The 18,342-nt window shown below is 33.3% G+C and overlaps 1 protein-coding gene across 7 annotated transcripts in view; it reads left to right on the forward strand.

The window, feature by feature from the left end:
• The window catches only part of ASCC3 (activating signal cointegrator 1 complex subunit 3), a 335,529-nt gene that overhangs the window by 204,642 nt on the left and 112,545 nt on the right, over positions 1-18,342 (forward strand). For all 7 annotated transcript variants that reach the window (XM_072831965.1, XM_072831969.1, XM_072831971.1 and 4 more), the window contains 7 exons: positions 3,823-3,942; positions 6,917-7,081; positions 9,027-9,113; positions 9,957-10,133; positions 13,853-14,078; positions 15,504-15,658; positions 18,219-18,317. In XM_072831965.1, the coding sequence (XP_072688066.1) occupies positions 3,823-3,942; positions 6,917-7,081; positions 9,027-9,113; positions 9,957-10,133; positions 13,853-14,078; positions 15,504-15,658; positions 18,219-18,317 (1,029 nt within the window). The remainder of the gene's footprint in view (positions 1-3,822; positions 3,943-6,916; positions 7,082-9,026; positions 9,114-9,956; positions 10,134-13,852; positions 14,079-15,503; positions 15,659-18,218; positions 18,318-18,342) is intronic.

Here is an 18,342-nt window from a genome sequence, read left to right on the forward strand (position 1 = left end):
AGTTTATAAAATGAATGTGTGCTGTGTTCTTAAGGTAATGGAATTTTAAGTCTTTAGACTCCCCAAATCTTTGCAAAACTGTTCAGTGGCAGTGATCAACGTAAAGGTTATGTTAGATTAGGAATATTGCCTCTGCCAATATCTTTTATAACATGAATATCTATTCTGACCATTAGTTTAGAAGAACTGAAGATAATACAAACATTTTATGAGACAAATTTGCTGATTGATACCTAATGGGGCTGATTCTCTAATGCTAACGCCAAAAGGTCGCAAGTCTCAACCCTGTAATAAAGCCACTTCATTTTGCATTGAGAGAAACACTGAGGCATGTTTGAGGCTTATTAAATTGTCTTTAGCAGATATTACTGGGTACCTACTCTGTATTAGCCCTCTGTAGTATCTACTTTATTTTTTCTAATTTATTTATTCATGAGAGACACAGATAGAGAGGCAGAGACCTAGGCAGAGGGAGAAGCAGGCTTGTTGCATGGAGCCTGATGTGGAACTCAATCCCAGAACTCTGGGATCATACCCTGAGCTGAAGGCAGATGATCAGCCCCTGAGCCACCCAGGCATCCCTGTAGTATATACTTTAAAATATGTTAATTTTTCGGTAACCGTACACATATGCAATATGGAATCTTTTTTTATCTCTGCAGGACATAGTATAAACACCTTGTCCTTGGATTTAAGGCTTCCATAGTCTGACTAGCATTCCCAATGCTTTTCCTGCTTACTCTCCAACACATGTCATCTGCCCCAAAACAGACTCTCCTTCTACTCACTTTACCTATAAAGTCCCAATTTTCCCATTTATGAAATAGGGACAATCTCATTGGATTGTTGTGAAAATTTACTAAGCGCCTGTGCCAAGCTGGTATTTAGTAAATGATTTGTATCACTTACCATTGTCTCATGGTCCCTTGATACTCAGTCCTACTTATACTTACTGCCAGCTTGCAAATCCTAGCTGAATAAATACATGAATGTTTTTCTCACATATTTACTAAAGGATACATACACATTAATGATTATTATATTTATTTATTTCATTTTTAGATTATTTTAACCAGTTTAAGAAAACAAACACACAAGAAAGCAATTAAGACAACCTTAAAGACTCAAGTTTAAACACATAAATTAGGTACAAAGTGATACTTTTAGTCTTACTTCTAAATTACCAAATTTCGGGGCAACCCCGGTGGCTCAGCAGTTTAGCACCGCCTTCGGTCCAGGGCATGATCCTGGAGACCCCGGATCGAGTCCCACATCGGGCTCCCTGCATGGAGCCTGCTTCTCCCTCTGCCTGTGTCTCTGCCCCTCTGTGTGTCTCTCATGAATAAATAAATAAAATCTTAAAATAAATAAAAACCAAATTTCGGGCGAATTTGTTTTTCTGCTTAACAGAACATAAAACTCTACTATACTGTATATTTAATGGCAGTTTTATAAGTTTCTTATGTTAGGTATTTTTAAGTAAAATAATTTTTGAGTACGTATTACATGCTAGGTGCTGTGGATGGTAGTTTCATGTGTGTCATCTTAATTAATTACGTGTGTCTCACCTACATGACTAGACAACTTTTTGAGACCAAGGATCATGCTCTATTTACTCCCATATCCATTGTGCTTTACATAATACTGACTTGTACTGACTTACTATATGATTATTGAGATGAATGGCTGTATGGCAAAAAGATTTGAAAAATACCTGTTTTTATTATAAAAAGCTCCTGTACTACATAGCCACTAGATGACAGCAGATATTTACAAGTAAATTTTTGTCTTTGTCACTAGGTGGCATTCAAAGATTAATCTAGAAAAATGATGTAGCCTGGAATTTATGTCCATTTTTCAGGGTAGTCTGTTTCTTTGGGTGAACATTTAGAAGATTTGAATGACTTGGTCTACTCTCTGATACCCACTTCCTCCTTTCCTTTATTTTATCATTAATAGCAGTGGGTACTTATAAATGTTAATTTACTGAATTTGATTTTGAAAATAATAGCAAGCTATTTCATCCTTTATAGAATTTTCTACTCTTAGCAGTCATGTGATACTATTTTAAAATATCTATAGCATAAAGGAATCCACACAGCTTTTGCTGTCAAATAATAGAATCACAAATGGGAGGTAATCTCAGATTTTTAGCTATATCATTGAACTAGTTTCCTTTACTTCAACAAGCTGGAAAATGTTTTACCTGTCTCATTGTTAAATATTTGGGGAGTGTGGCACAACTCCCTTATTAGTTATATTTTAGTCTTAATATGAAGAATATCATTTTGTAGAAAATTTCACAGTTCATATTTTAGGAAATGTATATATTTACCTATATTATGGATGACTTAGTCATATGTAAGAAGATTATGAAGATCTAATTGACATAGGACCTTGTGTAAGTTTAAAGCTTACAATGAAATGGTTTGATATATGTACATATTGTCTAATATTTACCACAATGAAGTTAATAAACATATTCACTTCACATAATAACCATTTTGCTGTTATTGTTTTCATGAGAACATTGTAACTCTGCTCTCATAGCAAATTTCAAGTATACAATACAGTATTATTAACTGTAGTTACCATGATGTGCATTACATACCCCAACTTATTCATTTTAGAACTGAAAGTTTATACCTTTGACCAACATCTCTCCATTTCCTCCACCCCTCAACTCCTGGCAACCACCATTCTACTCTTGTTTCTATGACTTCAATGTTTTTAGAATCCATGTATAAGTGAAACCCTAAAGTGTTTGTCTTTCTCTGACTTATTTTTTTTTAAGATTTTATTTATTTATTCATGCAAGACACAGAGAAAGAGGCAAAGACACAGGCAGAGGGAGAAGTAGGCTCCCTGCAGGGAGCCTGACATCAGGGGACTCCAGGATCATGTCCTGAGCCAAAGGAGGCGCTAAACTGCTGAGCCACCCAGGCTGCCCTCTCTGACTTATTTTATTTAGTGTAAATTTAAAGTGAATTAAGCAGAACCTGCCTTATCATTTTTTACTGCAGTCATTTCTCTTTTGTAATAACTAATAGTATGATATAATAGTAGAATGATATTTCTGTACTGCTAAAGCTCATCTTCGTGAGCATCCACATTTATTTCACAAAAATTACTTATACAGAATTAAAAATTATAGGAATAAATCAAACATAAAAGTTTTATTTTCTTTAATATTCATTGCTAAAATGAGTTAGTTTTCATTTTTTCTCCTAATATGTAATAGTTTAGGTAGAATGCATCTCTCCTTTGATTAAATATTAAGAAATTCGATTTTTTTTCAGCCAGATGTACTGGGAAAAATTATACAACTATGAAGTCTCACAACTTGCATGAATTTTTAAATTAAGGAACATTAAGTAAATGATCACCTATAGATGTAGTGGCTAAGGAAATATATTTTTAAGAAAGCTTTTCATTGCATTTTAGTTTTAATACCACTTTCTAAGAATTCCTTTCTCTTTATTACACAGCTTTTCTGTGTCATTATTGTGTTTTTAAACTAAATCTTTCAATGCTATGTGGAGTGAAACTCTGTTTATAGAGAAAAATAGTCAAATGGCATAATATGGAGTAGATTCAGTTTTGGAACATAGCCTCTCCAATGTACTGTTCTCAATTAAATGAGGCAGGACTGATGTTTAACTAATTGGAGAAGTGTCATGTGCAGTAATTGTACTTAACTTTCTTTTAAATACAGTATAATGATGTATTTTAACTTAACTTTTGACAAAATGGCCTTTGATGTAATGTTTGTATCCAACTTTAACGCATTAGTTTAATTTTTGTTATATTTTTGCTTTGCAGATTGCTCTGGGAACAGTGACTAATGTGGAGGAAGCAGTGAAGTGGATAAGTTACACTTACCTTTATGTACGGATGAGAGCAAATCCATTAGTTTATGGGATCAGTCACAAGGCTTATCAGGTAGAAAACTCATCTATTAAAAAGAAAATCAAACCTTCTTTTTTGGTTCTGTAATATTTTTATGATATGAGGATAAATATTTGCTACTTCTGCATCATCTGAATAGAATTAGGCACCTGGAAGAAAAACAGAAAGCTTTAGTCTTTTTTAGGAAACACAAAGGAAAATTAAATTTGCTGCCTGTAATTATTTCACTTTATTTATGTCTCTTTTACCACTGATACTAAAAAGTTACTCTTTATTTTATTATGAATATATTATTCAGGTACATTTCCATTTGATATTAATATTTTTTAAAAACTAAGTTTTTAAAAACTGTAATGAATTAGGTTTTAAAGTAAACCAGGGATCCCTGGGTGGCGCAGCGGTTTGGCGCCTGCCTTTGGCCCAGGGCGCGATCCTGGAGACCCGGGATCGAATCCCACGTCGGGCTGCCGGTGCATGGAGCCTGCTTCTCCCTCTGCCTCTCTCTCTCTCTCTCTCTCTCTCTGTCTCTGCCTCTCTCTCTCTCTCTCTCTCTCTCTGTGACTATCATAAATAAAAAATAAAAATTAAAAAAAAAAATAAAGTAAACCAAACGTGAGGAAAATTATAGATCCCTTTTAATAATAACTTATGTCTTAGGAAGTATGTTCCTCTTATCATGTCCCTTATAAGCACTTATTCCTAAATTAAAAGATGGTGTTAATGAGTATTAGCAGTATCCGCAGGCTGGCCACCCCCCAGGTTGGGCTGGTTGAGTATCTTTTCGAGAGGCTCACTCTCAAGCATGACTAGGAGCCTCTGGAGACCAGCACTTTTGAGGGGCTCCTCTGGCACCCCCACGCCCACCCCCCCAGTGCCTGGGCTTGTGCCTGAACCTTTTCCCCTGTAGCCGCTAGGCAGACTTTTAACCATCCTGGACCAGATGGAGACAAAAAGCTTTTTGCAGCAAAAAAAAAGTTGGGAGGTGTGGATTAATTCCGCTGAGCATGGTAACAAAATCGGATGTGTGTTGTCCCACCTCTTCCTCTGCACGTTCAAGTTGTGTGGTCCACGTGGCTTACAGACACTGTGAGATCTTGTCTTTTCTTTAGAACTCTGCTTTATACAATGTAAATGCTTCCTAATTACAGATAAAATCAGTTGTCTAATGAAAACATTATTTCACCATTGTCATATAGATATTCACTACTGTTAAGTCAAAATAGCAAAGTTGAATTGAACTCAGAATTAGTTTTCCTCCATTTACTATCCACCTAGCTTCTGTATATATTCCATTGTATCATCAAAGGACTCGACAATCTTTTTTGTCATTTTTCTTTTTCCTGTGCTATAGATTTGGCCATGGAAAAATGGAAACTTGAAGGCTCAGGAGGAAAAAAAGTCCTCTTGTTACAAATATGGGATCATGAAAATAGTGACATTGTGAAAGTATTCTGATGGGGTAGAAGAAGGCAGAGAACAACATATATGTTTATGGGCTAAGCCATTGCAAAACTTGGGTCAAAATGAACACATCAATTGATTTTTTAAGTACTAGATTAGTATCAGAAGTCATTTTTGTATGATTTTGTAGTATAAAGAGGTCTTTTTTTTCTTTTTTTTTTTTTTAAGATTTTATTTATTCATGACAGACACAGAGAGAGAGGCAGAGACACAGAAAGAGGGAGAAGCAGGCTCCATTCAGGGAGCCCAACGTGGGATTCGATCCCGGGTTTCCACTGCTAAACCGCTGAGCCACCTGGGCTGCCCTTTTTTTTCCTTTTGAGGAAAAGGTTTTGGTTTTATTCTCTTTAGAATTCAGAGACTATTATTTTTTTAATTTTATTTTTTACTTACATATTTATATTTTATTAGTAGGAATTTATAGCCATAAAACTCATGTGAACTAATACAAATTATGTTATCCATCATATTAATGGTTTAGAACATGTAATGAATAAAATGGTTTTATACAATAAACTTGATACATACAGTACATCGTTTACAGCAAATATTTAAGACTTTTGTATTTGCTAATGGTTTTTTATTCCATCATCCCTACATTTGACTTTCCTTTGCCTCATTTTTCTGGTTTTTCATTCATTTCATTTCATTCATTTCATTCATTTCATTTCATTCTTCATTTTCTGGTTTTTACATTTATTTTAGCTATATTTGGTGTATGAATAAGCTACCATCAAAGTCTAAGTGAGAATGAATTGTAGGAGTATTAATTCATTAATTGATTTGTAAAGAATTTTTATTCTTTAATAAAGACCTTTAGGACTTGGTGTATATGCCTGTATACATGTATACGTGCACACATGTGTTCACACATCACAATATTTAAGAATTTTTGCTAATATCTTGTGTTAAATGTCCTTTCTATATAGAATGAGGCTATTAAATAATAATTTCCAAACTATTCAAATATTTCTTATCAACTTCACCTTACTCTTTGCTTCTATTATTATTATGGACAAAGTGGTTCTTTCTATCAGCAGTTATGAAAACTGCTAGAACACTAAAGTCTTACTCTTGAAAGGATAATTATGCATTTATTTGTTTATATCTTTACTTTAACAGAGGAAATCATCCTCACTGTAAGTTCTGTAAATAATTGATGAAGTAGAAATATGGCTTGATATTTTAAAATCCCTATTTTAGTTTTGGACGGAGAAGACAGATTGTTTTACTAATATCTGATTTCTGATCTTTATATTCTTAAAGATTATAAGACCGTTTAAGAATTTCAGATTCTAAAATATTACCTAAAGATAACATAAAATTAATAATCTTCATGAATTTTTAAGGCTTACTTTATTTAACAGATTAAAATATTTTCTAATTATGTTCTAAATTTATAAAAATGTACTACTTTAAAAATTATAATTTTATTCTAACTAAAGCATCAACAGAAAATTCTAATTTTCATATATACAAATATATTTGTAAATGATGACTCTCTAAAGAAATAGTCAAGCATTTACATATATTTTTTTCCCTACAGGTTGACCCAACATTAGCAAAGCATCGAGAGCAGTTGGTCATTGAAGTTGGTCGAAAACTAGACAAAGCTCGGATGATTCGTTTTGAAGAGCGAACTGGATATTTTTCCTCAACTGACTTGGGTAGAACCGCCAGCCATTACTATATTAAATACAACACCATTGAGGTATTATACCAAGTGGAATAAATACAATATATTTGTTCTTAGATGTAAATACTTTCTAGACTTCAAAATATTGTATTAATGCAAAATAATAGAAGCAACTAATAGAACAAAGTGCATTTAACTTATATGAATTAAATAACATGCTGAATAAACACAAAAGAAAAATAAGACTTTAAATAATAAGGACCTTTTTGCTGTTCAATGAGTATATCCTGGTCAGTAGACACACCCAAGCCTAAAACATTGAGCATGTGGGTAAGGCCTATGGAATGAATGCTGGAATGAGTGTAAGCAGGAGGTGATGGCCTAATGATACCTGTGAATCAAAGTTGAAAAATTAATTGCAGATTATTGAGAAACACTGGCTAAAGAAGAGTTAGAAAAACTACTGCAATTATCAGGTCAACCAAATTATACTATTTGGGCAATTTAAGAGGTTTCAGGGATAATTGAGACTGTACAGTGTAGCCTTGCTTGTTGCCTTTTAATGTAATCTTGTGTAAGATAGCATGCCACTGTAATATTACATCTTAAGGAATATATGCATGTGTATGTACCTACATAAGTTAATATATGGGAAACCTAATAGTGATTGCCTGTGAAGAGAGTCTTAATTTCAAAGACAAAGGTGAGTTAAACCACATTTTTATTCTCCTCTTTATAAAGAGTTGGAGTTTTTTCTTATATTAATTTTTTGGAATATCTAAATTTGTTTTTAAAATGAAGAGTAACAGAAATCACTAAAGTAAAGGGTGCTTGGGTGGCTCAGTTGGTTAAGCCTCTGCCTTCGCCTCAGTTCATGACTACAGAGTCCTGAGATTGAGCCCTGTGTTGGGCTCCCTGCATGGAGAACCTGCTTCTCCCTCTCTTGGCCCCTCCCCCCTACTCATGTGTTCTCTCTCTCTCTTTCTCTCTCTTGCTCACTCTCTCAAATAAAATCTGTTTTTAAAAAATCATTAAAGTGAAATTTCTTCTGAAATTTGAAAACCTAGGCCAATATGAAATCTAAGTTTTCTAGTTACTTAACACATGCTTATGCATTTAACAGGTTTCAGGAAACACCTTTGTGCACATACTAGCTTTTCTTCATCATTCCCCAAATAACTATTGTATTTGTATAGCGCTTTAGGTTTCTTCTTTTAACATGCATCATCTCATGATGTGATCTGGTCTTCCTCAAACCAAAACATTGCCCCTAGCTCTCTACTGCTTCTGTCACCTGTTCATGTGTGCTCCTTTTGTCCACTAAGTAACCTTTCTCATTTTCCCACTTGGTAGTATGTTGCTGCCAAACTATATCTTGTGCCTGTTTGCAGCTCTTTCAAGAACTAGCCTTTCTACAGCTTTACCTTTATTCTGTATAGACTTTCACTGATTTTTCTCCTTCCAATTTCCTGAATTTCTGTATGCCCTCACTAGTAATATTATGATGCCTTCACCAAAATTTTCAGGTTGCATAATTTTAGCTGTTCCTCTCGAATTTTATATGATACATCATCAGCTTAAAGTTGGCGAATAGTGCAATTTCCATATGCCCAGCTGAAAGTAAGCCAAGACTGGACTGTTATGCTGAACATTTTTTTAGATATCTAATGTAGGTTTTAATCTCTCTCTCTCTCTATGTGACTATCATAAATAAATAAAATTAAAAAAAAAAATTAAAAAAAAAATATTTAAAAAAAAAAAAAAAAATAACTGATCTTATTGATCTCTTTGCTTCTAAAGGTCTTCTCCAGCTAATTATGTTTTAGGAAACTTTTTAGTCTTTGATAAATTTGATGATGTTTAAGGCAATGATCAAGAATACTATGCCACAAACATAGTAACTCTGCATTGTCTACAGCTCAAATATTCTTTACGAGTATGTGATTTTATAGTCACTTTTTAATTGAAAATATTTTACTGGATCTTCTATTTTAATCTAATATAACACTTACTTTGGTAGACCTTCAATGAATTCTTTGATGCTCACAAAACAGAAAGTGATATTTTTGCCATAGTCTCCAAAGCTGAAGAATTTGATCAAATCAAGGTAAGATTATTTGAAGCTTGAATCAGATGAATTTGGCATATATACATTCATTCCTTTATAAAAACTTACAATTAATTGTTATTCCTGTTACAGTATAAGCTGTATGGCACTTCCCATTTAGAGTACCAGTTTATAACAGTGTCCACTGTCCTAGATTATGATATTATGTTATTCCTGACATTATTCTTTGCTCTCTACTGCAAATCAAATATAATTTAAGTAGGTTTTGCAATAATGAAACTAGCAGAGAATATAGTATGTAGATTTTGGTTTATTTGCAATATAAGTTTCACTGAAGAAAATATAAAGGACATGCATGATTCAAACTTAGATATGAGTATTTCTGTACCTGTATTATAATTTAATCTTATTAACAGTGAAAACTTTAATACTGTGAATCATAGTACTTCATAGCTTTAAGCTATGAATGTGTTATACCATATAAAAATATATGACTGTAATGAATGCATTTGAAGATAATTCAACTTTGCCCTAATCCATTTGGGCAGAGGTTTTACTCTGGTCAAATAAAATATGAAATCTCATCAACTGAAGGATGGTGAGGTCAGAAGATTTAATTTTTGTGGCATATCAAATTTTTATATGTCAATGGCAACTTTAATATTGGTGATGAATAATAAAATGTAATTGTATCAGCCTCAAGATAGTTTCTTATTGTATTTTATTAGCTACCTGTGAAAAATTACTATTTTATCAGTGTATAAAAGAAAAATGTTGAAAAATGGAAGCTTTAAAAAAAAACATGCAATGTGGCTTAGTTTCAGTATGAAAAATTTCAATAAATCGGCCCAAATAATCTTATAAAAACATTGATTCTTCCAGGTCAGAGAAGAGGAAATAGAGGAGCTCGATGCCTTATTAAACAATTTCTGTGAACTCGCAGCTCCTGGAGGTGTAGAGAACAGTTATGGGAAAATAAACATCCTACTTCAAACTTATATCAGCCGAGGAGAGATGGACAGTTTCTCCCTTATATCAGATTCTGCATATGTTGCACAGGTAAGAATGTTACTCTCTTCCTGTTTCTCTTCCTTACTTAATTTTAGAGACTGAAGAAATTAATTCATGCTATACTGTGAATGTATTGCATGGTGGCATGCTACCAATTACCATTTTATTGGAGAACTTGTTCTGTTTAATTTGCCCATTTTTGTCCTCTGTGTAATAGATCAGAAATGGAGATGGGATTTGGTGGTTGGTTTGGCTCTTTTTGATGTTGCTTTTGTTTTCATTTTAGAGTTTAAAAATATCAACATTTGTTTTTTTCTGCTTTAATGATAAAATTCATTTCTTATACTTACAAAGGGCAAAAATACAAGAATATTTCAAGTGCAGTAAAAGATTGTGGAAACTTTATAACTTACCCCAAATGTTAGAAATATAAACAAACTTTTTTTAACATTAAATGAGGCTTAATAACAATACATCATACCATATTTTCAGTATAAGTCTCTGATAAAAAAAGTAATCTTTCTTCCCTATGATACTTAAAAATTAAGAACTGAAAGAAAATTAGTCCCTAAATTACAGCACACTAAATATGTAAGTTTTTTAAATACTGTTTTGCAAATATTGTACACCTGAAACTAATATTATACTGTATGTTAACTATACTGTAATTAAAATAAAATTTAAAAAGAATCCCTTTTTCATCAGTTTTTGAGTAATGCCTGCTCTAAGTTAAGGAGAAATAAAGCTTAAACTTATTTCAAATATAGAAACTATTCTGCTGTGTATCTTATGTTGGTAATTTTGTTCAAAGACCTTATATAGAAAAAGTATGTTTTGTGTTAAATAAATTATTATTAACAGCCATAAATACTCAGGAATGCTTTGAAATAACTGTAAACGTGAAATATTTGCAAACATGAACCAAAGATATATTGGTAAACAATTTGAATGAATTCAGTAATTTAATCAAAGTAACCAGGAACCAGGTAATGATTTCATATACTATATAAAGCTAATGTAGGGGCACCTGAGTGGCTCAGTCAATTAAGCATGTGCCTTCGGCTCAGGTCATGATCCCAGGGTCCTAGGATGGAACCCCGCATTGGGCTGTCTGCCTAGTGGGGAATCAGCTTCTCTTTCCCTTTGATCCTCCCCCCAGCTCATGCTTACTCTATCTCAAATAAATAAATAAAATCTTAATAAAAAAAAAATGTGGATGTGGTAAAACCTTTGTGTGTGTGTGTGTGTGTGTGTGTGCATCTTGGAACACATGTGTTTCCTGCCATAGCAAATTTATATATAATTTGTAATCTCTAAATTATATTATTTAAAATCTCTAAACCCTGTGACTTCTATAGGAACCATTGTTTCTAACTTCTTTTATCTGTTTTTCTGAAAAATAATATAATATTGTCATTTTACATTTTCTAATTATTTTATATTGAAATAATTAATGACTTAACTAAAAGTTAAAGCTTTTCTGAGTTTTGGGTGAATAATCTGGCCACATTTCTGTTTGATTCAAGATTATGAAGGTATTATCAAAGACCGACACACAAATTGCTTTACAATATAACACTTAGGGGCAGCCCCCGTGGCGCAGCGGTTTAGCACCGCCTGCAACCCAGGGCGTGATCCTGGAGACCCGGGATCGAGTCCCACATTGGGCTCCCTGCATGGTGCCTGCTGCTCCCTCTGCCTGTGTCTCTGCCTCTCTCTCTAGCTGTGTCTCTATGAATAAATAAATAAAAAATCTTTAAAAAAAAAAACACTTAGGGTTTCTTCAAGATTGGAGAAAGTCAGTCTCAGAAAATTAAGGTTATATCTCAAAGCATCCTGGTTTTTCTTAGATAGCTATTGTGGGTTTATCATCCTCAAATGCATTAGATAAATTATTGTTGAATTTATATTTTAAATGTAAGCCACCAACAGTTCCACAATCACCCTCTCTGCTTTGTAAAATAATAATTCCTTCTATATTTCTAAAATTTGATTCTTAGCCCCTGAAATAAATTCTTAGCTCAAGTATTCTATGATTTTATAAAGAAGCCTATATTTAGCTTTTCTAAACTGCGTATTTTAGAGACTGATCATTATTCCCACTCAATTTATATCATTCCAGATTAAGATGCCTGCCTGTATCTCACATGGGATTTTTCCTTCCATTTCTTTTAGCTTTTAGGGAACAACTATAGGTTCTTACTAGAAAAATAACACTTTTAAACACAGTTGGGACAATTAGCCTGGCATCTTCTTACAAGAGCAACTGGGACTTATGCTAGAAGAAGACCTATTTGATAGATACAGTAATCAAAATGTTCATTTTATTCATCATTCTCTGGACCTAATAAGAGCCATCCTATAAATTTTAATAGGTATCAGAACTGTCCTCATTTTTCTAAATACCATTTTTATTCTTAAATTTCTAATACTGTACAAAAGTAGTCAAATTTGCCAAGAGCAAAATACGTATTTTATATAAAATGTAAAACCAAAGCCCTTAACTCTTATAGTCGTTTTTTACCTTGTAATTTCAAGCCAGATCACCTATTTGCTATTTAAAATCGTCACTCTATTTCATCTCTTTTTTATGATTTTGACTAGATTTTAGCATTCTTCATTTTCAAACATAGATGTCATTTGATATTGTGAGGTGTCTCCAAATTCATGACTTTAAAAACAATCTTCAGTAAAAATAGTCTGCAAAGTTAGTAATAGAGGGAAGGAGGCAAAATAAATGGAAACCAAATGTAGAGACGTTAAAAGCGTTTCAATTCTTGTAAGTTCTACATGTCTATTAATGAAGTTTTTCTGACCACCGAATTTAGAATCTTGAAGTTAAATTGGAGTTATTTTTTTAATATTTTATTTATTTATGAGAGAGAGAGAGAGAGAGAGAGAGGCAGAGACACAGGCAGAGGGAGAAGCAGGCTCCATGCAGGGAGCCTGAAGTGGGACTCGATCCCGGGTCTCCAGGATCACGCCCTGGATTGAAAGCAGCGCTAAACCACTGAGCCACCAGGGCTGCCCAAATTGGAGTTATTTAGACGTGGCTTTGAATAGATACTCTGACTCCAGCTGTGTGTGATCTAGGTCAAATTATTAACCTCACCGAACTGTTATCTTCTTGTATAAAATCATAATATCAAGACCAATCGGATGCAGTTGCTGTAAAGATTAAATGAGATAATATACAGATTAAATCAAATACATAAAGCAATTACAATGTTGCTTGGTTTATAGGGAACCGTTAATACAGGCAGCTGAACTCATCAGTGTTTCCTTTTATCACCCTTCTCACACTAATTTTGCTGTCTCATTGGGTCCGAAAGTCCTCCTTATTTCTCTAAGTAGACTTTTAATCATTACACTATGTACCCCAGAGTATCCGTGGCTGTATCTTATATTCTAGATGGCTTCAACAGCTTTCTCCATTTTTTGCATACCTTTTATCTCTTCCTCCTTCATTTCTGGTTATGGAGTGTAAGATGGAACTTCCTGAGAACTTGGATATGAGACTAGCATCTGAGATTTGACAAGATAGCATCCACCTTTGGCTCAGGTCGTGATCCTGGACACGTCCAGGGATCCAGTCCTGCATTAGGCTCCTTGGGGGGGAGTCTGCTTCTCCCTCTGCCCATGTCTCTGCCTCTCTCTTTGTGTCTTTCATGAATAAATGGATAAAATCTTTAAAAGAAAAAAAATTAATGTGAATGACAAATTGTAAGTACACTGTATCTAACCACAAACCCCTTTTTATTTTTCAGAATGCAGCTAGAATTGTCCGTGCTCTTTTTGAAATTGCTCTGAGGAAACGTTGGCCTGCCATGACCTACAGGCTCCTGAATCTCAGTAAAGTCATTGACAAGAGGCTTTGGGGTTGGGCTAGCCCTTTAAGACAGTTTTCAGTCCTACCACCACACATTCTAACAAGATTAGAAGAAAAAAATCTTACTGTGGATAAGCTGAAAGACATGAGGAAAGATGAAATAGGTAAGAAGGAAGCAAAAATGTTTTAATGTATTGTTCTGTACAAATATTTTATTAGCTATAAAAGAAAACTATTGTACATTTTCACATTACTCAAGAAATGCTTTTTACTGTTTTAAATCCAGTTGGTATTGGTATGTAAATAGCACTTGTTCTTCTGCTTTTATCAATGGTGTTGAAAAATTATTCCTAGATACATTTCCACATACCTTAACATTTTATTGGACAAACTTATAATGTATTGATTAGTTAAGTTTCAGATTCTGAATAGGATAGACATTAAAGAGGCACCTGGATGGCTCAGTGGTAGTGTCTGCCATTGGCTCAGGTCACGATCCCTGGGTCCTGGGATTGAGTCCAGACGTAGACAGAGGGAAAAGCAGGCTCTGCCTCTCGGTGTCTCTCATGAATAAATAAATAAAATCTTTAAAATAAAAAAAAAAAAAAAGACATTACACATGAAAGGAGTCAGCTGAAGAGAAATGAAGACTACTGCTGGCAAAATGTCCAATGATGAGAAGAGAGGCTGAAATAGTTACTTTGACTTATAGTAAGAACACCTTAAAACAAAATGGTAGAAGGTATCAATGAAAATAGAAATTGAGGATATTAACTAGAGAAGTTAAGAGTACTTACATTGGGGTAACATATGTAAACATTTTATCAAAATAAGGAAAACCACTTTAGTTTCAAATTCTGGTGAACATAGAACATTTTGATTTGTTTGTAAACATACTTTAAAAAATTATATTATGAAGACAAGATAATATAAGAAATGTTGATACTATTAAATATTATCCATTTCCACTTAATTGTTTGAATTCAAGTAGAAAATGTTTATAGTTGGTCACATCTGTTTATGACCCTCTCCCCACCCTGTCATTCCCATACATAACTACTTCAGGATCTAATCATTTATGAAAATAGGTATAAGAGGTTAATTTTGTGCTATGTTGACCATATTTTATATTTTAGCTTTACTTTTTTTCTGGAAATGAGTTTGGATGGGTGATTTGTGTTTGATTGCTAAAGCATTTCCCATCGTGGTTATGGAGTTGAGAAATAGACTTTGTGTGAATTAATGGCTTTATATACAAAATACTAAATATTTTAACATGTCATGAGCTAACTAGGAGAAAAGTGGAGCTGTTTATAGTAGTTTAAACACTGTGAAGTCTCAGTAATTTTAAGAACCCTATTAATAGCGGAAGAAACCTTGATACTGGTTTTCAGAGCTATGAATTGCTAATTCAAGTTAACTATTACAAAATATTCAAACATGCCAGGTCAAGAATGTCAACTATTCTACATAGCAAATCATAAAACAAGCAATAAAACCACCTTCTCTGAAATCCCATTTACAAGTCAGATTATATTGCTTTTTTTCCTGTCTGAAAACATTTCTTCTGTGTGATGTTTTCCTTACAGGTCACATGCTGCATCATGTGAATATTGGACTCAAGGTCAAACAATGTGTTCATCAGATTCCTTCTGTTACAATGGAAGCATCCATTCAGCCCATCACACGGACTGTCCTACGAGTGACACTGAGCATCTGTCCTGATTTTACTTGGAATGATCAGGTAAAAGTGGAAAATATCTATATCAATGAAAGCAGAAATATCTGTGCTGCAGGTTCAACTATATCTCCTTACAGCTGTCCTTGAGGCATAGAGAAAACTCTAAAAAGAATATGCACTGAAGATTCATTTAAAACATTGTAGTAGTATTTGTTATCATCCTTTTAAAAACGTGATACAATATATTAATATGTCAAGCAGTGAGACCTCTACAGAACATCTTAGGTACCTGAAAGTTCAACATTGAGCAGTAGTTTAGTGGATTCACTTACATAAAGTCTTTGCATAATTCTGTCTTCTTCAATTTTCTCTCTGGTATCTTCATTTTTGCCAACTCCACTTACTCTGTCATTTTAGCCCACTCTAAGGGTCAACATTCTTTGTGCTTAAAGAGCCCTTTTAAAATCCTAATATTTCTCAAACTGTCTATTTCCTCTTTTCTTTACCATTAGACACATAGAAAGGGACTTCTTTATTTTCTCCTGGTCACCATTTTCTCTCCTGCTGAGTCTGCTTTTCTCAGTGATCACCAAAACCTAACTGGTTGCCATAATAAATGACTTTTTTCTCAGTTATTTTCTTTACTTCTCTGAACATTCAGCATTATACATTGTCCTTCGTGAAAATGTCCTTCCTTGGCACCCAACACATTCCGGATTCTGTTTTTACCGCTTTTATTCTTCTTTCTAAATCTTTATGGTAACTATGTTTATAGTTAGTCACATCTGTTTGTGACCTCTCCCCACCCTGGTATTCCCATACATAACTATTTCAGATATAATCATTTATAAAATATGTACAAGTAGATAATTTTGTGGTACATTGACCATATTTTATATTTTAGCTTTATTTTTTCATATATCAACATATGAAATCATATGTGTGTGTGTATATACAAATATGTATATATGCAAATATATATATATGAAGATGTACTCTGGGTCCTCTTCTTATTCTGTCAACATTTTTAAGGTCTATCTTTTGCAGCAGTTACTGTACAAAAACTACAGTAGAGATTGTAGATACAAAAGCAAATAAGTCTCAATCCTTTCAAGAAGTCAGTGAGGAAGCCAAGTAAATCTGTAATTGTAGTAGCAATGCCTACTTTACATGATTATCATAAGGTTCTAATTAAGTATAAGTAAATACCTTCTATGTTACCCGAGATTTTTAGTATGTCTTTAATGTGAATTCATTTTATTCACAACATATTCACAACATGCTTAAAAATTACCCAACCATAGTCCTAATCCAAATTTACCAATGATCTTAAACTGTCCTAACCAGTAATTCCTTCAATTTTCTCATCTGTAAACATGGATAATAATAATAATTTTCTTTCTCACAGAATTTCTGTGAGAGCTAAATGATATAAAATTATATTTAATATTTCTATAAACAAAAATTTTACATAAAATATAAAATTAGTTAGCCATATACTCATATTTCATTTTATATTTAATATAGGGTTTTTGAAATGCATAAAGGTTTTATTTCCTTTTTTCACACTGCTTTCTTCTGTCAGTATCCATAAAAAAGTCTTCTACAGTTTAATTCATTAGATAGAATATTTGATAGTTTATATAGTTAACAGTTTCTATTCTTGGCTACAAGAATAGAAAACCTGACTTATCTTAAACTGACTTATGCAGAAAAATATTATCTTCCACAATAAAAGGTCCATGGGTAGAATAGACCTTAAAAATGATTGAGTCTATTTATGACTATCATTTAGGGCCCATCTTTTTGCTGTCCTGATACTCTTGGACACTTTCCAAATGTTTTCTGTGCTTACTTGTTCACATTTAACTGGGAAAGATGAACTCACCCCTACTTCATCAACCCTGAGCATGGACCATAAGGCCTTTTCTTCAGTCTAATTGGGTCAGTATTGGGCACAAGCTGTTTGTTATAAGTGGAATACTGTAAGCTGATTGGCTTGTTCTAATCAAAATCATCCTGAGTAATGAGGTCACCTACTCCTGAGTCACATAAAAGAGATAGGGACACTGAACATGACTGGGCTTTGTTAGGGAAAATAAAAACAGAGGGAGAATAATGGGTATACAAAATACAGCATATCTATCTATCCAATGGAATATTATTTGTCAGTGAAAAAGAATGAAGTACTATTGCATGATACAACATGAATTAACCTTGAAAACATGGTAAATGAAAGAAGCCAGTCAAAGAAGACCACATATTATATGATTACATTTATATGAAATGTCCAATATATATAGGCAAATTTTTAAAAGAAAGTAGATTGTGGTTGTCAAGCTTGGAGATTGGGACAGTAGGGAAAGATAAATAGTGACTGCAGAAGAGTACAAGGTTTTTTTGGGGGGGTAATTCTAAAATTAGATTATGGAGATGGTTATACAACTTTATAAATCTCTTAAAACCACTGAACTGTATACTTTAATTGAGTAAACTTTGTTAAGTAAATTATATATCAATAAAGCTGTTAAAAAGAGAGAGAATAGGTGCTGGATTTGCAAACAACAATATCCCTTACTTGAGTTAAAATATACTTAGTATTAGAATATTTTTTTTCTTCTAGGTCCATGGGACAGTAGGAGAACCTTGGTGGATTTGGGTAGAAGACCCTACAAATGATCATATTTATCATTCAGAGTATTTTCTCGTTCTAAAAAAGCAGGTAAACATGGGTGTGTCACTCTTAT

This window comes from Canis lupus, chromosome 7 (genome assembly GCF_048164855.1).
Source record: "Canis lupus baileyi chromosome 7, mCanLup2.hap1, whole genome shotgun sequence".
In the NCBI taxonomy this organism is placed as follows: domain Eukaryota; kingdom Metazoa; phylum Chordata; class Mammalia; order Carnivora; family Canidae; genus Canis; species Canis lupus.